Source organism: Dendropsophus ebraccatus, chromosome 6 (genome assembly GCF_027789765.1).
Source record: "Dendropsophus ebraccatus isolate aDenEbr1 chromosome 6, aDenEbr1.pat, whole genome shotgun sequence".
NCBI lineage: Eukaryota > Metazoa > Chordata > Amphibia > Anura > Hylidae > Dendropsophus > Dendropsophus ebraccatus.
In genome coordinates, this window is record NC_091459.1 from 110,302,000 (window position 1) to 110,323,894 (window position 21,895).

Below are 21,895 nucleotides of genomic sequence, written 5' to 3' on the forward strand. Positions count from 1 at the left end.
ATATACACTTATTATGGGAAATGCTTATAAAGTTCTTTTTCCCTGCACTTACTACTAGATCAAGGCTTCATTTCCTGGGATAAAATGGTGATGTCACGACCTGACTCCCAGAGCTGTGCGGGCTGTGGCTGCTGGAGAGGATGATGGCAGAGGGATGCTCAGTGTCCCTCCAGTGCCCTGTGTCCCTCAGTGACCCCTGCCATCATCTTCTCCAGCAGCCATAGCCCGCACAGCTCTGTGAGTCGGGTCGTGACATCACCATGTTATCCAGGAAGTGAAGCCTTGATGCAGTAGTAAGTGCAGGGAAAAAACACTTTATAAGCATTTCCCATAAGTGTATATTGGTGGTTTGTATAAAACTTTTGAGGGGGCAATACAACACTTTAAATTTTCACCAGACTGCTCCTTTAAACAATAATAGGTGAACAGTTGAAATAACGGCATCCTCCTTCCATCACATGGTTACCACACTACAAATTCTGTACTACTGGAATAGAAAAGTTCAGGAAACTTTCGCTCTACTTCATATACTTTGTTTTTCATGCCTGAAGCCAGTTTTGGGAACTGTTTTGTCTACACCAGGGATGGGGAACCTTTGGCCCTCCAGCCATCATAGGAATTGTAGTTTTGCAACAGCTTGAGGGCAGAAGATTCCTGATTTCTGGTCTATACAATTGTTGAGAAAAGGTGTCTGGGTTTCTCTGCTTTCATATCTCATTTTCTGATTTCACTCTGCAGATGTCAATGTTTCACTAGGGTAAGATCCAGAGCAAAGCCCCCCCCAAAACATTGGCCTAAACAGTGCAGCTTTTGTGCTGTGGCTGGTACTGTAGCTTACCCCCTGTTATTGACCACAAAGGGTCTTGCTCATGTTTTTAAGAAGGGATAAACCCTTTAAAGTCGGTGGGATCTGGAAGCCACATATTTTCATTGTTCTGCTCTTATGTGGAGTAAAGCAATGGGAATTATGGCAGAGATGGGAACAGAACCTCAAGGATTCCTGAAGAACCTACTAAATGTTCTCCTGGTAACAAAGAGTATCCTCCTGAGAAGGTGGAGCCAAGTAGGGGATGAAGCCCCATATGGTTTAGACGATAGTTAGAGGGATTAAAGTTGAATGGGTCTCTGTTGGTGAGTGGAAGTGAAGTGTGCAAGAGGGAATCTGTGTGCGTCTGCCGCCCTCCCTGCCTCGGACGGGATCCCTAGGGGTAGTGGGAAAGTGTAAAAATAGGAGGGGGAGGGAGTTATGGGATAGCATGGAATGTAGAAGTGACAGAAGGCGGAGTGGGTAGGTGTTGCGAGGTGTTGAGAGAATAAAAGGTTGGGTGAAGGGGGGGGGGTAAAGTAGCTTTACTAAATAGGATACTAAAGAGTGAAGAGCCATGCTGAACCAGGTCTGCCCTTCTTTGGGGGATGTTGTGGAATTAGGGTTTATTTGGGGTAGGGGTGGGGGTATGTTTTCTGTTTGGCCTTTCTTGCCTTGTTACGGGTCGATTAGTGCTGAAACCTTAACTTCTACCATAAGGGATCTGTAGGGGAGTAGGTAACAATATGTTTGAGAAAAAACCCAGATGTGAATTTTAATGTGTTTTGTTATAAGTGGTAAGCTTAATAAAGAATTTAAAAAAAAAAAAAGTGTTGATCCTGAGGAAGGCAAAAACACTCATGAGGCAGATGCCAATTGTTGTTTTACAGGGAGAAAAAAAAAATCATTTGTGACTCCAAAGCCTGATAATTTGTATTGGTACTGTAATCTTCCCATTCCCTTAATGACCTAGATTGTCCTGCTCTGTACCTTTTTCAGCCATGTCCTTTTTATATACAGGTGACTAAAACTGTACACAATATTCCATGTGTGTTCTGACCAGTAATTTGTAAAGAGGCAAAACTATGTTATCTTTAGTGATTAAATCTCTTTTTATACATCAAGAATTAAAAAAAAAAAAAAAAAAATGTTCTCCTGGTAACAAAGTTCCTATGAGTAAAAACTAGCATAGCAAAGATTAGGTTTCGGGTGAAACTAAATATTACTATTAATGCACAGCCGATAAAATTCTAGTCAGCAACAGTGTCACTTTATGGCCCGATTGTGCTCTCAAGAGAACAGCGAACATGTTTGCATTCTTTCGAGATGATGTGATGACTGTTTTTTCTTAGAGGAAATCCTATGTGATACCATGAATGTGAATGGGAGTTAACCTTGCCATTACTTATGGAGGATGGGAGTATTGGACTCCTAAGACCCATGCAAATGTACATCCTTAAAAGGGTTGTCAAAAACTAGGCTTTATAATTATAATCAACATCTGTCTGCAGGTTGGCTATGGTACATCCCAGTCATTCCAACAGAAGTGGTTCTTTTTATCATGGTTATATGTCCACGTGGTTGTAGCTGATGCCGGAGGGTTGGGTTGCCATGAATATGTCACACAAATGGGAAGTTCTGTGCATGGGCCCTATCCCAACTAACATGGCTCTTGCACAGTGTGGGACATATTCACGGCAGGCCAATCTTCCAGGGTCAGCTGTGACTGCATGCCAGTCTGACAGAACCATTGTGACATGCACCTTTTAAGACAAGCTTTCACAGTGGGACTTTCCCATGGAGTTAATGGGCATGGAGTGGGCAGACTGAATACAGAAATTAAGGACTCTTTACAGTCTGTATAGGGTACAAGTACTTTACATGGTCAGCCATCTGCTCCAGTGCACATGTAACACCATCACAATGCTGAAAAATTGGTATTTACTTATCCAGAGAATCCCTTAATGCTGTACCTTTACCTTCTCCGATAACCCGCTGTTGCTGCTATGTAATGACAATAATTCTAGGTGACGTGAGGTTCAGTCTTTTTAGGCGGTGAAACCTTCCTTTATATACTTAATGTCCTTGAATATCCGTCAAACCAACTGTACACAATGCATTCTGAAGCTACAAAAAGACGAGCGACCACATGACGGGAAGGTCTTCTATGTCAAAATAACGAACAACAAAACCAGTAAATATATGTACGCGCGTACCGTAAAACTCATGTAGTGAGAGCGGTGTAGAAAACGTATCCTTTATATACAAAGTGAACTGATGCATCATAAAGTAAACAAAAGCATACATAAGGAGGCATTGTCTAGTGTTATAACTTATCTTTTCACCCTTTTACAAAGGAACAATGCATCTTAAAGACGTCCAAACACATACCAATTATAAAAAAAAAAAAATTAAAATAAAATAAAAAGTTCCTATATATTAAAAAAAAAAAAAGTAACAAAAGGGCCAGGCTTAAAATAAAATAAAGATGTCCAATATTTATAAAATACAAAATGTCTTCATGGCATTGAGCGTCTTTTGTAGAAACATTTTATAGTGTCTTGTAACGGAGACTGGATGAAGTTGTGTTCTTCTGTGTAGTGTTCCATCCACCCAGTTCCACAAAAACCAAGGTCTAATAGCTATAAAATACTTGCTATAAAAGTATTTTACAAAAAAAGTTAAAAAAATTAAGATTAACATAGTATCCTAAGGCACTGTGCTGTGAGAGCTCTATACAGTCCATGCAGTGTTATTCCGGATGAGTAATAGTTCCCGCTCACACGTATGCTCCAAGTGCAGAGTGGAATTCAGTCAGACACTGTACCAATTGCTGAAACTTGGGCCGTTCCTCGGGGTCCAGAGCCCAGCAGCATGCCATGACTGCAAACCTAGAGAACAAAAGGGTAGGAGGGAGTCAGGCCATGATACAAGATCAACATGAGCTACATAAGGTAATCTGCACAGTATCTGTAGTATGGTTCCAAAATGGAGGAATGCTTCATTTACTATGTTTCTAGAGATTGGGCAGGACTGAGAGGAACTTATAGCTAAACAGTACATCATGGGGATAGTTCACGTGACTAATCATCTGTTCATAAATTAAGGGAGTGGTCACATGAGGAGAACAGTTTTAAACAAAGCCGGCCAGGTTGCCATAGATCCACCTTTGTTAACCATATGTCCAAAGGTAACTGTATATGATGCTTGTACAAATCAATTGCCAAACAAGTAATGGATGCATGGACTGGGATTGCCAAAGTGAGAGACGTTCTTTTACAGAACTCATACTTACAGCTCATCGGGGCAGTTGATAGGCTGAGCTATTCTGTAGCCGTCCTTTAGGTAAGCAGCCATCTCAAATGGGTCGATATCAACATAAGGAGTCTGTCCTAAAGTCATCAGTTCCCACAGTGTTACTCCAAATGCCCACTGGAAGAAAGTACAATGCAACACATAAATTAGAATACACAAAAACACTGCAACGGCTAAGAAAAAGTACATTGATTGTGTTCTATTGCAAGTATTGTAACTATAGTAAGAACCCAACCTGCAAATGTGTGTCAGGCATGTACAAATAGGGCATGATGGGCATAAACTGGACTCTCCTGTGGCTCAAATGCATCATATGGTACAGGACCCAAAGCTTCTGTGTGCCATGTATACTGCGGACTTGTGTGTATATAAGATAGGTGTGATTATTACAGATATCGAAAAAGGGAATGGAGACAGCACTTCCAAACTAATCCTCAGAGTTTATTACACACTAGTGCAAGGTTTTGGCATAAATAGCATAATAGCCTTTTTAAAGCGCAACGCTATTTATGCAGAAACGTTGCACTGCTTTGTAATAAACTCTGAGGGTTAGTTTGCTGTCTCCATTGCCTATTTGGATAATCTGATGCCAATCTGGTCCAGTTTGGTGAGGCATTCGCCCACATTCTATTTTTCACATTAAGCTGCTGAGAGACTTGATGGTGAATATTACAGATATTGGATTTAAAATGTCGTGCAAGTCTATCACACATGAATTTGTGTTGTCTGCAGTGCTACATGTGTATGGGGAGGGCAGGAGGGATAACGTGACTAAAGCTGGTAAGAAGAAGTCATCTATACACTCCGAGGTCAGACCGGCAGCGGGCAGGATTACCTAATGTACCTAGACAAGGCAGCCCCCAGCAGTATTACAATGAAGTCTCGACTCTCTGCCCGCTATGTTACCCTCTACAAAACTTTGTCCCCTGCCCCACCAAACAATTGTCAAAGATAAAGCACAAAGCCTTTTTGTGGAACAATCTAGAGAATTCCCCAGGGACTGGGCCATAGAAAAGCAATGATGATAAATAATAGTGACTCCCTGAAGCAGGTCATTTTCTACACTGTGCTGGGAAAGAGACTCTCAAATGTTTCTTCAATGGAAGGAAGTCTATGATTTCACAATTCTTAATAACAGATATTCTGGAATGTTCTGGGCACGGGGCATGTCTGATAAGCTATGGTGGTTTTCACATTTGATATAATGGGAATCAGATTAGTGACAGAATAAAACAATGCAACAACCTGTATAAAAAGCAGCAAAGTAAAAAACCAGCATTGTGAAGGATAAATTGATGTATGGTGCAGACAGCTGTGTCGTATGTAGGGCTGTGAGCCCAGACATTGCATTTCCCTTTACAGTCCTAGTCATGAAGCCAGGAGCAGGTTACGCAAGGGAGATGACTACTTCTGAGCTGCTCTGTGTAGGTGGAGTATGAAACCAGGAGTATCCGCATCCCAGTGAGTAACCCAGTGTAATGGCTCCCCTCCTCTCTGGTCTATCCTTGCAGGGAGTGGGATACGTCTCCCTATACTAAAATATATACTGACAAAACCCAGAATGACATGAGAAAACGAGCATGAGTCAGGGCCCCACCTGCAGTGCACAGAAAACCTATCATGGTCTGATAAAAAAAGGATAAAAGCATATCAGCATTAAAGAGGGGCTCTTAACTCCCTCCATCTATACATTTTAGGGCAGCAAAGACTTTATATGCATTGTTAGCAATGTCCGTGCAGCCCTTGCCTTTATTGTAGAATAATAAGGCATATACATGCATGTCCCCACTACGCAGTTTTGTTCCTGTCTTCTGTCCCTAGCTGCTGGTGGAACTTCAGAGCCAGTCTCAGCCTTCAGACTGCGGGCAGAAGGGAGGAATATACTGGGAAGCGTGGACAGGTTTGTATATACTTAATTTTTTTCTTTACACAGTCGTCACAGACTGCCACAGAGTCAGCTGCCGATGATTTTAGGTCAGAACCAAAAGACACCATCAGCCAATGATTACTGACATCGGCTGATCGTTGTCTTTATTGCAAGGAGTGATAATCTGCTGAATTGGCCTGATTTGGCAGATCATCACTCTGTGTAATAGGGCCCTTAGTCTTACTCATCCTTTGAATGAAGACTAATAAAACATCTCCTGACCACAGAAGCCTTTGTTCTTATTCCAAGCAAGTGTCCGGCCTGTACAATGCTATAACCCAGATAGATGAGGTCTGTCCCTTTATGTACACATGCATTACCAGAAGCCTGAGCAATGAGATGGAGCACTCCATTCACTGTATATATCCTTATTGGGATGTAAGCATTTCCTACTAGACTGCAATACGCTATCTCTCTACCTATACACAAAGTGCATGGATTTCATTACTCAAAAACACTAGGAATAAACATTAAAACTGTACAAGACAAAAAGCAGACTACTAAGAATTTTAGCCAAGCATGAGGTGAGATGGGTATAAACTAAAAATCTATTATTTAGGGGCCAACTGAGGAGTCCGATTTGCAACCATTTTTATTTTTTAATGATGAGACGAAGAAACAGATTCAATAAAAAGACAAATCTTTTCAGTATATTTTCTTACTGCTATTTTTATTTAATTTTTTGTACATCATCATAGGGGCATCCATCTTCCCTGAGCTGTTTTTAACAGAGGTATGCGTTACAACAAGCCCCATGGACACAAACAGATAGAAACCGTCCCAATGTGAAGCATTACTGGGCATACTCTGTGACCTTTGAAGGTTCCACAGGTAGGGGGAGGCCGAGCTGTAAGCTTCATTTATTGTCTTTGCCATCTACTGGTGTCACTAATGCTGTACAGATTACTTTCTAACAGCCTCCCTGTTATACCCAGAGATAAAACAGAAAGACTCAGCTTCCAGGAAAACTGCAAGATTTTCAGATTTTACATATAGATAGTAAAATGGAAAATTAAAAAAATTTACCAAACATTCTTTGAAATATGTTTAACTTTAAAACACCTAATTTAATAAATAGGTCATTTTCTGATGACACATTCCCTTTAAGCAAAAAGTTGAAAACTTTTTTTTTTTTTTTTTTTTTTAGTATCTATTCCTCATGGAACTCCCAAGTCATGAGTCACATTCTTTAGTCCAATTATGTCCACACTGAGAAGACTTATTAATTCTTGGCACCACCAGGCAAGACCTACACAACACCTTCGACAATAATCTGCAGCTATACTTTCCAACTACACTACATAGTACACTACATAGAATTAAAGCGACTCTGTACTCACAATCTGACCCCCCAAACCGCTTGTACCTTCAGATAGCTGCTTTTAATCCAAGATCTGTCCTGGGGTCTGTTTGGCAGGTGATGCAGTTATTGTGATAAAAAAAAAACAACTTTTAAACTGGCAGCCCTTTGCCCTACGGGCGTATCTGTGCTCTAACTTTGCACCACCCCCTCCGTCCCTCCTCCCCACCCTCTTCATCATTAGGAATGCCACTGGAACATCTCATCGCATCAAGCCCCCGCGCATCTCACCCGGCCGCCCGCATCGCCACTCCCGCACTGGCGTCTCACCCGGTTGAGACGCTGGTGCGGGGGTGGCGATGCGCCCCCACATCATTACATGGTGGGCGGGGGCAGGCGACCGGGGACCGGATCACATGCACTTACATGCCGGCTCTTCTACCTGTGGCTCTCCCGGCTCGGGCAGAACTACAACTCTTTGCATGCACGGAGAGAAGGCTGAGCATGCTGGGAGCTGTAGTTCTGCAAGAACTGGGAAAGCCACAGCTTCTGCCGGGTGAGACGCAGGGGGGAGGAATCGGCGATGGAGGGTGGCTGCGGGCTATACTGGGGGGGGCACCTGGAGATCGCGCTGTAGGGAGGGGGACGGAGGTCGCCGGGAGATCGCTTTGGGGGATGGGGAGAGGGGGCTGCACTCACAGGCCAACGGGTGAGCTGCGGGGGGTGGATACGCGCCGGGTGGGCACTGGGTGCTGTTAGTGAGGCAGACAGTGAACAGCAGCAGCAGCTGTGACTGTCACTATCCTCCTCTCTTCAGTGGACTGGGGTAGAAGCGTTAACCCGGCCCATTGAAGAGACTGAGACACGTGATGCCGTCTCGGAGGGTGGGAGCCAGAAACGGAGTGCGTCAGGGTTGGACTGAGAGCTGATGATTCTGTGCATTCTGTGTGGGGGGGGGGGGGGGGGGGGGGGTGAATGCATAGATAGCAGCAAAACTGTCCAGAATCCATAATAAGTTTATATTGGAAAGATGGAAAGCTATGGGTGGGCAACGTATTCATGCAAAAATAATTTTTTTTGGGGGGGGAATACCCCTTTAACAGCGCGAAAAAAAAAAAATGTTTTGTCATGACAGGTACACTTTAAGCATTACATAACACCCATTGAAAAGGTATAGAACAGGTATTCTGGAGAGACAGACACTCTTTGAAACAGCTCTCCACAGTAGCCAAATGGTGAGGATCCTGAACAAAAACTGTCTAATAACTAGCAGTTTCCCTTTAGGGCCCAGCAATTGTAGATTTACATTGGTGCATTAATGAATATTTATGGCATGCATTTAAGATACTGTTAGAGAAAGGAGGAGACATTACGTCAGCCTGAAGAACCAAGGAGAGTACACACAAGATGTGTATATATTATTGTAATAATGGAATCGCTAGTGTAAAAAGCCAGCTGGTAGTTTAACCAGACCCAGTACACCCTCCCAGTGACAGATTCCCTCTCTAACTGGGAGTGCTGTACAATGGGGACCTGGAAAGAAAAAAAAAAAAAAATTACAATAGAATGACATTTCCAGAATAGTCATTCTTTAATAACTATCCCTGGCACAGTTACCATCTCTATTATAAGATATAAAGAACAAATAGGGACTCACCACATCACCAGCACTGGAGAACTCTTTGTTTACCAGACTCTCCAGAGACATCCAGCGTACCGGTCGGTTCTCATTGTCACCAAGACAATGGTAATCCATGGGGAAAAGGTCTCGTGAGAGAGCATTGTCTGTGATCTTTACCTGGAGAGACTCATCAATCCTACAAAAACAGAAAACCACTATGAGTAAAAGGTTATCTAACAAAGACATCGGTAAATTGGATATATTTCCATTAACTTTGTCATTAACTCCAACGAGATCTTGTTTTCTTGCATCAGGTTTAGTTCGGTAAGGATTCCAATGGTTTTGATAGGAAGAATAAAGGAATATATTATAGGACTGTATACATAGGTAAAAAAAAAAAAAAAAAAAACAAGCTAAATAAAAACAAAAACCCTGATATCTTAAAGGCAATGCAACATTCAGAATGACTAAGGCCTCAGTTACTAATAGTAACTTGTACACAATGCAGCTTGTGAATAATCCTCCATATTCTTATCCAATCAATGACTGCAAGGTTTGGGGATACGGACGTACGATCAATGAGGTCAGTTCTGAGAAGTCAGCCACTTACACACAATTTCTAGCAGCAAGGTCTTTGTGGATAACTTCTCGTCTGGCCAAGTAACTCATCCCGCAGGCTATCTGAATGGCCATGTGTACGAGATCTTGCTGGGAAATAGCCTAAGGGTGGAAAAAGAACACATTAAAAAGATGGAATGTAGAGGACACCAAGGCGAGACAATGACGACTAGACAACCACATACTTATCACTGTCCTATATAAAGTCTCTGCTTACATATGAACTGAAGACTATGTAGGTCTCTATTGCAGATTGTCATATTATTGACAAATTATACTTATAAAAGACTACTTATAAACCACAGCCATGTATCCTGGTTTATCGGGGGGGGGGGATAGTGTCAGGTGAGAGATCTGTCACAATGGGAAGCATGACATGATGTGAACAGAGCTTTAGAAGGTGAGGTAATGCTATGAACGCTCTGCCTTGTACAGGATGCTGCAACATGAAGAGATCAGGATATTCCTGTCTTATTTCTCTTATGTTTTTTCCAAAGTGTCTGTACCAATGATGAGCAAACATGACTGCCCTTACCTCTCAGGCAGGATCCCTGTGCAAGGAGGGTCTATTTTCAGCAGAACCTAATAATGCACCTTCCTTAAAGGAGAAGTCTGGCCAAATTTTTTATTAAAGTATTGTATTGCCCCCCCAAAAGTTATACAAATCCCCAATATACACTTATTACAGGAAATGCTTATAAAGTGCTTTTTTCCCTGCACTTACTACTGCATCAAGGCTTCACTTCCTGGATAAAATGGTGATGTCACGATCCGACTCCCAGAGCTGTGCGGGCTGTGGCTGCTGGAGAGGATGATGGCAGGGGGACACTGAGGGACACAGGGCACTGGAGGGACACTGAGCATCCTTCTGCCATCATCCTCTCCAGCAGCTACAGCCCGCACAGCTCTAGGAGTCGGGTCGTGACATCACCATTTTATCCAGGAAGTGAAGCCTTGATGCAGAAGTGCAGGGAAAAAAAGCTATTTATAAGCACTTTTTTAATAAGAGTATATTGGTGATTTGTATAACTTTTCGGGGGCGATATAATAATTTAATTAAAATTTTCGCCGGACTTCTCCTTTAAAGTGGCCCGACACAGGTGACATTACACATCTAGGGACGTAATAAGTCTCTTTGCCTTTCAAGATCAGAGTGTGTGAAACTCATCTTACTCATCTTTCTTCTATACTGGACTATTCAGATTCTTACGACCACATAGCTGTCAGGAAGATCTCACTGTCTACATAATCATATTATTTTCACTATTTAAGCCAAACACTGACAATTGTCACAGACATGTCCACTGACAGCATCATATTAAGCAACTGGCACTTCTAGATCCCATGTAATGGGAACATATGTACCTTATATGTCTGGCCTGTTCAGACAAGTGGCTTTTGCATTAAAAAAAATATATATATCTAGATCTGTCCCTGGCAATAACTTTTGTCTTCTAGAGGTAAAAAATATTCTTAAACAGTTTCTGCCAAAACTTATACTTGTTTGTCATGCCTTCCCATGCATCGATGCACTGGTAAGTATTAATGCACGGCTTTGTAAATGAGTCCTAAACTAACACATTATGGGGCCACACGTCAGAGAACCAGTCATCATGGACGATCTGTCAACGACAAGACTAGACGGGAAGTTATATGAAGGTTTGATTCACTAACTGATATGGAGAATGACAGTATGCATACTTGACAAAGGCTCATTGTGAGCCGAAACATCGTATTGTATATGCTTGATTCTTCAATAAATCTTTGAAGTAAATTTCCACTTGGATACTGTTGGACTCCTTACCTACCAGTTCTCTTTCCACCTGGGATTGTGGACGAACCAGCGAGCATCAAATGCACAGCTGAGATATTGGGACCACTGGTGCTGTTGGACCTCTCTTTTTCCTAGAGATGAGTAAACTTACAAAAAGTTCAGATTCCTACAAACCTGAACGATTGGTATTTGAATCTCGCTGCCATAAGAAGGTGAATGCAGCCTAAGGACTGCCAGGAAAACAAAGACATAGCCTATGTATTCACGTTTTCCAGTCGATCCTCAAGCTGCATCCAGCTTCTCCAGGCAGCAGAAGTCAAATTGTTTTCGGGTTTGTACAAATCTGAACTTTTGGCAAGTTCAGTTATCTCTAGACAATGCCAATAAAATAAGACAAAGTGTGTGGGACCAGCCTGGTAGAGCCCAAAAGCCTCAAGCCCACAACTGGTAATTCTTATAGCAACCTACAAGTTATCATAATAAAATCACAGTTTCCTTCTGAATGATTGGCTTTCCGCTAGAACCTGAAATGTTCCTGTAATTCAGAATTCAGCTGCTCCAACCATCAGAGAGCAATGGACACAATAATCAGCCATGATTGTGCATGCTCCTTGAGTGACCCAGACCGAGCGATAGGGCAGTGCTAAAGAACACTATCATAATAAAAATATACACACATTCCTCTGGTATCTCCTGAGACCGCAACTCATATCCTCATGTTCACATTTTCCTTTGTAAGCTGGCAACTCCACAGCTCCACCAGATAACCAAGGGTCAAGTTAGGGGCCCTCCCTGTTTTGGACAGGACAGGGCACTTGGAGCACATCAGCATAATATGAGGTCTCAAATGAGGTCTCATACTTCAGACTTGCTCTTAATGTAGTGCTAAGCTTATAGATGGATCCCAGGAAGGGACTTTTTGGCATCCCTATCATCCACATCTGCCTAATCCTTCCAGCAAACCTGCTGTTATTGTAGGCCGTCTGGGTAAATGCATTTGATGGTTTACATTCTTGGGCTTAATGTTAACAGAGTTGATGTAAAGATAACTGGATGCACATTACTTATGGAGTGGATCTGTGGAGCATTTACAATATTGGCTTTTAAGAAATTACGGGGTAAAAACTTGATCTGCTCTGGTATGCAAGAACGTCAAGAGAAAAGTAAAGAATGTCCGCCTGCTACGTCCAGGTGTGTGCGTCTCTAAAGGCAAACACGTCTATACTCTAGTACCTCAAGTATGCATCTCCTACAACAGAGGGACTTCTCCGGGCTGTGTGTCTCTCATCAAAAAGCACCAATACATTAAGCTGCCAGGAGCATTGTAAATACAGAGGACTCAGTGTGTGGGTGTTATATGCCAACAAAGACTGACCTGACCGCCGTACCTTGTGATACCAAGCACACCCACCCTTCTCCATCACTACATAAAACTTCACAGGGCCCAAAAGGGACTGCAACCCTATAAAACATCAGTTTATTAGTACGTACATGCCGTTCTAGGGTCAGAGATAGTTGGCCTTTCCTTTTGTAGTGGAGGTAAACTAATCCACAGCTGTTGTGGCCTATAGCAGGTGTGTAAAAACCCATGGCCCTCCAGCTGTTGTAAAACTACAATTCCCAGTATGCCTGGGCAGCAAAAGCTTTAGCTTAGGCCTGATGGGAATTGTAGTTTTGCAACAGCTAGAGGGTCGCTAGTTTGACAACTGTGGCCTATAGGAAAGAGGCAATAAATTCTATATAATTTGCAGAAAGTCTTAAAGATTGTTACATATTCTCACTGCAGATTCCACGCTGAGGATTTACTTTCAAAATTTGTGCTAAATGTTAGGTTAGGATTTTCACTGCACCATCTTACAGCAAAAGATGCAGCGGTGAAAAGGAACATGCCTTAAAGGGCTATTCAATTGAGAAAATTGTATTTAAATAAAACTCACCTTAAGATGTATAACTTACTAATAGAGTGAAGCCACAAATAGTACTGGCTTCAGCTTCTTTTCTATTGATTCACTGCTGATAATGCAATACACAACCTCTTTTACAGTGTGGTCTCAGCAGCTCCCTGGCTCCACCCTCACTACAGAGAAGACATGTCCCACCCCTGCTGTGAGGTCACAAACCCTGACAAGCCCTTACAGCCTAAGACTACGTTCACACAGAGCAAAAGGGGCGGATTACGAGAGGAAATATTTCAGCCTGAAATCAACTGACGCTGAATTCCGAGCAGAATTTAAGCAGAATGTAGAAGAATCCCTGCTTATTCCGCTAGGAAAGTGTTCAGCTCGTAATCAGCTCTTGACAAATTCAGGGAGGAATACTCGAGGAATCCGCGCTGAATCCGCATGCATTCAGCGCTGAAATTCAGCGAGTATTTGGAGAGTAAACTAGACTATACCAGAATATATACTAGAATCCTCCTCCCCCCTTTTTTCCCCATTTCCGCGCTGATTCAGCGCGTAATTTCCGCTTGTATTACGCTTGTATTCCGCGCTGAAACAGAAAATCAGAGTCCCATTGGTTTGTATAGGCTTCCGCTAGCGGAAGAATGAACATGTTCATTCTACTGACAGAAAGCGGATTAGTTCAGTGCGGAAATTCCACCGTGTGAACTGCAGAGCAGAATTTCCATTCAACACAATGGAAATTAGCTCTGCACCTATTTTAACGGCTGAAATTTCAGCGCTGATTCAGCGCAGAAATTCAGCTGCTTTTGCTCTGTGTGAACGAGCCCTAAATCAATATTAATTTAGGGCTTTTTTTGTATGCTACCATCGCTGTCATATATACAGATATCTATTTATCTGTGGGGTATGTTCACACACAGATTTGCTGATAAATTGAAATGATGGTAAAGTTATGTATAATTGAATATGTAAGTTGACTAGGCAGAGTGAAATAACGCTTATCCAGAGTTCTGCAAGTGCCATAGTGAAGCTGCTGGGCCTAGCACCATGCAGATAGCAGTGCTCATAAGGGAGAGGATCAGCAATGAATCAGACCATTGATTCTACATGCTGACACTTTTATTTAAGGGTTAAGCTTCAGGGATAGTTTTGTGACGTCTACAGTTTCATAACCTGGGAAAATCTGTCATACAAATAAAAGTGAAGGCCCACAGGGAGAAAACCTGTTCAGGTTCCCGGAGAGAGATCCATACACTATAAATTCCTGCTCAGGCACGCCGCTGAACTTACTAACGCACGGCCAAGGCTGACGGCTTCCTGTGCACACCACCATCACTTGTACAGCCTCTTATCCACCTTCCTAAGCAAAGCAAACAAGTTCAGCAAGGCATATGCTGGCACTCAGATATGTCCAAGATGTATAGGCTCGGGCAGTATGGATAAAGTGGATTATTTAAATGACAACTCTATTCTACTGGTAGAAGCCTACATAAGGCAGACAAGGTATACATCTGTCACTGTCTGGCCTCTCCCTTCCTAGAGATTTTGAAAGAAACCCATCACCTGTTACATGCTGAAAAAACCACAAGAAGCATGAAACAGATACAAGCAGTGGGATGCCAAAACACGGATTTACTTGGAAAAGCTCAGGCATTTCAGCCAAAACATAGCTGGGGACCTGGGTGACTGGTCATTGGGGGGTTCCTTCCCATCACACTGGCATTGCGTGACATCTCTCCCCAGGAGTGTATAGAGAGATGTTCAAGGCTGGCTGGGCTGGGCGCAGCATCTGGGACCACCACCAGTGACAACTACTTTTTAACACGATTTCCCCGAGTGTTTTAGAGTAAATCAGTGTCAGACATCTTGCTGCTTTTATCAGTTTCATGCTTCCCATGGTTTGGCAGCATGAAACTGGTAACAAAGTTCCCTATAATTTATGACATAACTGCTGCTGCCATAAAGCACACTTACTGCTGCAATGTGTCTGTTTCCCATATAGCTGCTCCCATAAAAATATATAAAGCATTTAATTTTTTTTCCTAAGGACTACTGAAACAGATTTACTATTAAGACCCTATTACACAGGACGATTATGGTGGGAAAAAAATCGTTATATTGTTCAAATTTAAACGATAATCATTTCTAAAAAATGCAGGCATTGACCAAATGACCAACGAGAGATCATTCATGCGTGCTGTGAATCAGAGTAAATGATCGTAGTAAGACAAGGCAGTTCTAAAGTAGTGTATACACATTTGAGACCTTTTGACTATCCAGCAACAGATACTGTCAGGGGGATTGGGCATGCTGAACTGCAATGCCATATCTGGAGATGAGGTGTCTGGCAGCAGCTTAGGTCCCTTTCTTGAAAAGATATGCACCATCAGCCAGGCTACTTATGGATTCCATCATCCTTCCCAATAATACAGTACTATTCCTTTTCTAACATTGGATGCTACTGTGCATTGCTTTCCGGTGGAAGAAAAGTAGCCGCCTGTACGAGTCAGGCCATGAAGCCTCGACACTAAATCAGGTGCGCTTACAGTGAGCACAGGAAAGTCTCCATTTCCTGCACTTATTGGTCATGTTTACCTACATGGACCACATAGTAATAGGAGACAATGCACAGGAAATACCCTGTTTGTTTGTACATTGTATTGGACATATTACATTCTCTTCTGAGAGAACGCTTCACAAGACTATGCTGTAACAAAATAGGACGTCAGCGGTTCCTAGAACTGGACATGTTGTAGCTAATATAGAAAGCATATTTGTTCCCAATTCAGGTTTAGGAGGACACTTTGCAAATCCGGACGGGATGAATAAAGCAAAGCATTCATAGGATTGTACACTGCTGGAGAGGAATCTATATTAAGCACAAAAAAGACAAACAATAGCTAGAATATATATATAGTCGTAGGAAGCTAGATATATTTGTTTCAGAAGAGTAGTTTTATTAGTGACGGTCAGAGGTGAGGTTACCTGTGGGTTGTTGGCCTCCACCAGCTTACACTGCCGCAGGAAAAGCTTCAGATTCCCCCAATTCATAAAAGGCAGCAGCACCATTGGCTTCTCCCCATCCTCTATACAGACATGACCAATAGGAAGAAGATTCCTAAGCAAAAAGAGAAAATAGAGTTAATATAGAGACACAAAATCCATCCTATATTACAGTTGTGCACATGACTCCCATTCTTTACTCTGTTCTTTGCCACCAATGAAGATAATATTATATATATATATATATATATATATATATATATATATATATATATATATATGGGATGTTATCAGGGACAGTACATTAGCCACAGATGCATCCATGATATGATGAGCATTTACACTGATTGAACAGATGAGGCAACTGAGGAGGGACTATTGTCTGTTACGTGAACCGTTAAAAGTGTTACTGTCATATTAGTCAATACTTTTGATCAGTCTTGATCACAACAACGAGTATGGGAGACGTGATTAGCTAGGTCAGGGGTGGGGAACCTTGGCCCTCCAGCTGTTAGAAAAACTACAACTCCCATCAAGCCTGGACAGCCAAAGCTTTAGCTGTCCAGGCATGATGGGAGTTATAGTTTTGCAATAGCTGGAGAGCCAAGGTTCCCTACCTCTGAGCTAGGTGCTTCACTTTTCTTTGCTGCAGGAGACCGGCTCCTTAGACAAACTATGTCCACATGCACACTACCTGGGAAACAAGGATACAGCCATAAGCTGTATCTATCTCTTTCAGGACTCCCTAGGGCTGCAGACAAATCAAATGCCGCACACTGAGGTTAAATTCCCTCATCTGTAATACCTACAAGACAAACTTTTGACTGGACAGGCTTTCACTGTCGGGGTCCGGGCGCAGAGACCTTAACAATAGATAATAATAATTTTTATTTATATAGCGCCAACAGATTCCGCAGCACTTTACAATTCTAGTTTGTGATCAGGTCTCCTGGTGAGCACACATGGACTTTCTATGGATCCATACACTGCTCTCCAATAAGAGCCAAGCAGAATCAAAAAGGACAAAGTGCTCAGCTGAGGGAACAGGAATACTCCAGTAGATGCACATATGATCCTGTATGATGATTAATAATCTGAATTACACACAACTGCTACTATATAATGTTCTTCTCTACTAGTCAGGCCGTCCCATACCCTATGAAGGCTGAGCATGATACGACATCTGCAGCTGTACACAGCATTGCAAAATGTACTCTGCAGCAGGGGGAAGAGAAATTGGCGTTCTTTCAAAGTTGAAGCCAGGAACACTGACATTAAACCTCTCCCCACAGGGCACAAGTGAGTAAAACAATCAAATCCCTATTTAATATGTCCTCAGTACTGAAAAATGATTTTGAAATATGTGCCGAGGTAGCGAAGTCGCCTGCGGCTACTGAAAAACACGACACGTGCTTCACAAACAGAGCGGAGAGGAAGGGAAGAGAACTAGAAGTGTCCAAGTGTATAATGCAGAGCAAACACACCGACACGTGCTCCCTACTGTACGCTAGTCTATCACCACGCTATATATGACACAATTACTTAAAGCAGAGACCATTACATCCTGAAAGGGGACACCAAAAAATGGTGCACACAGGAAACATGGCAGACAATACAATTTAGGCCGAGTGTTCCTGTAATAGAAGACAGTCAGTCTACAAGGCTTCCTGCAAGACAAGGAAAATAATGTTCTCCCTTCTCGTAGCACAACCTCTCTCTACACCCTCTACCCCTGGAACAGACAGGGTAACTTCCCATCATGGTTTTGTCTTCCCATCATACTCTTGAGACGAGAGACAGAACAGGATCAGGGAAATGGGGGCTATCATGGGAAGTGTTGACAGAATGTTAGTTCTTCATTGTCCCTTTTACCTACTGATCTCATGGGCTGTAAGTTATCACCCTCTGGATTAGGATAAAGCCCTGTATTAGCTACATAATAATTTCCATGATCTCACTAGTGTTTAATGTAAGCAGGTTAGAAGGTCACTATGAACTGGTTGTGCAGATACAGGGCCTCCTAGTAACCAGAATGATGACAGATCTGGACTTGGAAGACATGGGACATAGTATACACATAGCCGGACAGCAGGGAGGTATCGTACTATTTATACAGTCTGTTCACATTTTTAGTTCTTAATCCTCTCTCAATACCAGAAGTATATGCTCTGAGCAGATCCAAACACGTATGAGCTCATGCATCTTCCCTGACACAAAGGGGAGATTATGCTTTGGTTTTATTGTTTGTAAAGCAGACCAACGTGAAAACCTTCCTGCGTCAAGACACCAGAATTCCCCTTCATAGCAAAGAACATGTGAACCACTCTACATGCCATCTGTACTGGAACCAGTGTGCTATCTGTACTGGTATCAATCATAAAAGAACAATTGTAAACTTATGTTGTCTTCTTAAAGTGTACATAAACTTTTAGAAAACTTTGGACATGTCAGTTTGGATCAGGGGCTCTGGGATCTCCTGCACTGTTGACGTCACGTCCCAGTTGATGTACAGCCCACAGGACCAGAGTTTTGAAATCTGACCTGTCTCACATTATGTGGTTATAGCTCTGTGTTGCTATAACTTATCCCAACGTCTCCGAGATAGTTTTACTGTGACAGATTGTACTAAAAGTGACTCTGTACCCACAATGTGACCCCCCCAAACCGCTTGTACCTTCGGAAAGCCCTAAAAAACAAACTTTTAATCTTGCAGCCCCGTGTCAAACTGGCGTGGCCTAGAGTGTCTGTGCATTAGGTTGGCACAACCTCTCTGTCCCTCCTCCCCGCCCTCTTCATCATTAGGAATGCCCCTAGAACATTTTCTCCTATTCCTCACCTGTTTAAACACTGCAGAGGTGCCTTAACAATCCAGCCCATGTGCAGTGTTCACACAGGTGAGGAATAGAAGAAAATGTTCTAGGGGCATTCCTAATGATTCGGAGGGCGGGGGAGGAGAGACGGATTGGTGTTGCAATTCTAGAGCATGGGTACTCTAGGCCACACCAATTTGACACAGGCTGCAAATTTTAAAGTTGTTTTTTTAGGACAATAACTATCACCTACCGAACGGACTCCAGGACAGATCTTGGATTAAAAGCAGCTATCCGAAGGTACAAGCGGTTTGAGGGATCAGACTGTGGGTACAGAGTCGCTTTAAAAGGTTAGTGGTAAATTTTGGCCGCTAATCGTACAATTTTTTTGTGAAAAAAATGTCCTCATTTCATTAAAAAAATTAAAGAAAAAATTAGCATTTGTCTAACTTCTCTGCAGTTGCAGCGGGTGCCCGGCTATCACTGACAGCCAGGACCCACAGCGGATAGAAAGGGTGCAGCTTCTGCGTCAGCTTCATCCAAGGATGTAACTGTACGTCCATGAGCGCTAATGAACTGCAAAAATGTGCGTACAGTTACGTCCTTTGTCGCGACAAGTTAATAATTTACTAATTAAATCAAATTACTTTCTTTTTTTAACAGTCAGGAGAGGAAGTAACACGAATCCAGGCACTTACCTGTGGTGCAAACCCCGTAACTTGCAGCTCTCTGTCAGCATCATTGTAATCTGAGCTTCAGATGCTTGATCTAAAAGCAAGAATTACACAAGACAAGGAAAGATTATATAAGACATCTTACCGTACTGGAGACATATTTAAATGGAGAAATAATCTGCAACAAAACAATAAAACTGATGTTCTACATGAGGGTACACAATTCCTCTATCACTCAAAGTCCAAAGTGTCAATGTTCTTCTTAAGAATCAGACTTACACGACAAATCCTTAATTGGTGCTGCAGACATAAAAAATGACAGTATGTACAGTACGAGGGACTGTTGTCTAGATCAGGGGCGTCAAACCTAGGCCCTCCAGCTGTTGAAAAACTACAATTCCCATCATACCTGGAGAGCCAAAGCTTTATCCAGGCATGATGGGAATTGTAGTTTTTAAACAGCTGAAGGGCCTGGGTTTGAAACCTGTGCTCTAGATAGTACAATCCTGCGCTGCTGTGCATCAAACATTCTTTACCTGGACTACAATGCACAGAGCACAATGACAAGGACTTTAATGTCAACAGACGGCAGCTTAAAAATACAGGTATTTGGAGGAGAGAAGTTTCTCTTTGATGTAATCTTAAAAGCAGACTACAAGACCAAGCAAGCAAAACTTGGAGTCACTTAAGTAAGTCTCAAGTGAGCAGAGCAAAGGGACGTGACAGAATCTGTACTGAGTTTACTTTATGCTGTTTGGTGAAGGAAAGAGGCACAGTTACTGTTCAAGGATTACACATACACACATCTCTCATTGCCTACATTAAAGGCGATCAGCAGGCTTTGCCTTTTATTGGTATTAGTGAAAGACCCCGCCCAAGTCCCCCACCATTGCACTGCAGACAACCATTACTCAAATCCAAGCAGTATTTTACAGGACAAAAAAAAACAAAAAACAGAACTTAAGTATTTCTGGAAATAGTCGGAGGAAGTACACAGCACAGTATGACGCTAGGTCATCATAGCCACTATAGGTTTCCATCATTGCTGGGAAAATGGAGCATTAACACATTCTCCACTTATTTCCCCATAACACTACATTGCTGTGTAGTATCACAACCCTATTATCTCTTAAAAAGGTTAAAAAAACAGTATCAGAAGCGTAGAGAAAGACTTCAATGGTAGAAAACGCGGGGTGTAGCCAAGGATGTGACATATAAAACAGACGTGGCATAAAAATTGAGCCCACTACTAAGAGCTTACAACAGACACATGAGGTGTAAACTGGACAATGGAGCAATGTAAGGAGGAGGCCTGGCCTGATAAGTCACATCAAATGGACCACCGTGTGCAAGTGCGTCACACACAGACGGCATTGAGGCAGTGTAATGCTCGAGTCAATGTTCTGCTGGGAGACTTTGGATAGTGACATTCAAGTGAATGTTACTATGACACGTACCTAAACACTGTGGGAGAGCAGGTATAGCCCCTTATAGGAGTAATATATCCTAATCACAGTGGACTGTTCAGAAATGGTTTGAGGAACATCAAATATGTCAATTCAATTTAGTATCTTTGGGATGTGCAAAAAAAAAAAAAAAAAACCTGATCCATGCAGACCACTTCTCAAAACTTATAGGACATAAGGAACTACCGCTAATGACAGGACATGTTTGGAAGGTCTTGTGGCGTTGATGCACTGATGGGTCAGAGCGGCTCTGGAAGCATAAGAGCACCTACATAATGCTAGGAAGGTGGTTGGACAGTTATGGGTGATCGATGTACACTAAAAAGTACTAAGCATAAACCTAAAGTCATAGTGTTAAAGTGGACATCTACTTTATGAGATCTACATGGATGGAGAACAATATGGTCACAATATAGTCATGTAAGGGTAGTTTCAAATGAAGTAAGGGCCAAAGTGACTGGTGAAAGAAGAATTTTATTTTTACATGTTTCAGGTTTACATTGCATCAGGGAATAGTCAAATAGGTCGTCATGTAATTTTCCAGCCTCAAACACTAATTAAAAAGCAGCAGAAAGGGAAGCGGAAAAAGCTTTATTTATCCTATTTCCCACTCCCAGTATTTCAGTCCGCTGCCTTCCTTCCACTGAAACATTATTGATAAGCAAAAAATCTGTCACC

At 42.3% G+C, this 21,895-nt stretch overlaps 1 protein-coding gene and 1 long non-coding RNA gene across 4 annotated transcripts in view; one reads left to right on the forward strand and one right to left on the reverse strand.

Moving 5' to 3' along the window:
- LOC138795923 (uncharacterized) overlaps positions 1–19,916 on the forward strand; it is a 28,463-nt gene extending 8,547 nt beyond the window's left edge. Inside the window, exons 2-3 of the long non-coding RNA XR_011363687.1 lie at positions 17,407–17,566; positions 19,741–19,916. This is a non-coding gene — a long non-coding RNA (uncharacterized lncRNA). The remainder of the gene's footprint in view (positions 1–17,406; positions 17,567–19,740) is intronic.
- RYK (receptor like tyrosine kinase) overlaps positions 3,284–21,895 on the reverse strand; it is a 71,831-nt gene continuing 53,219 nt past the window's right edge. For all 3 annotated transcript variants that reach the window (XM_069975655.1, XM_069975657.1, XM_069975656.1), the window contains 6 exons: positions 19,776–19,845; positions 16,250–16,382; positions 9,579–9,688; positions 9,005–9,164; positions 4,101–4,237; positions 3,284–3,696 (listed from right to left, as the gene is read on the reverse strand). In XM_069975655.1, the coding sequence (XP_069831756.1) occupies positions 3,585–3,696; positions 4,101–4,237; positions 9,005–9,164; positions 9,579–9,688; positions 16,250–16,382; positions 19,776–19,845 (722 nt within the window). In that variant the 3' untranslated portion in view covers positions 3,284–3,584. The remainder of the gene's footprint in view (positions 3,697–4,100; positions 4,238–9,004; positions 9,165–9,578; positions 9,689–16,249; positions 16,383–19,775; positions 19,846–21,895) is intronic.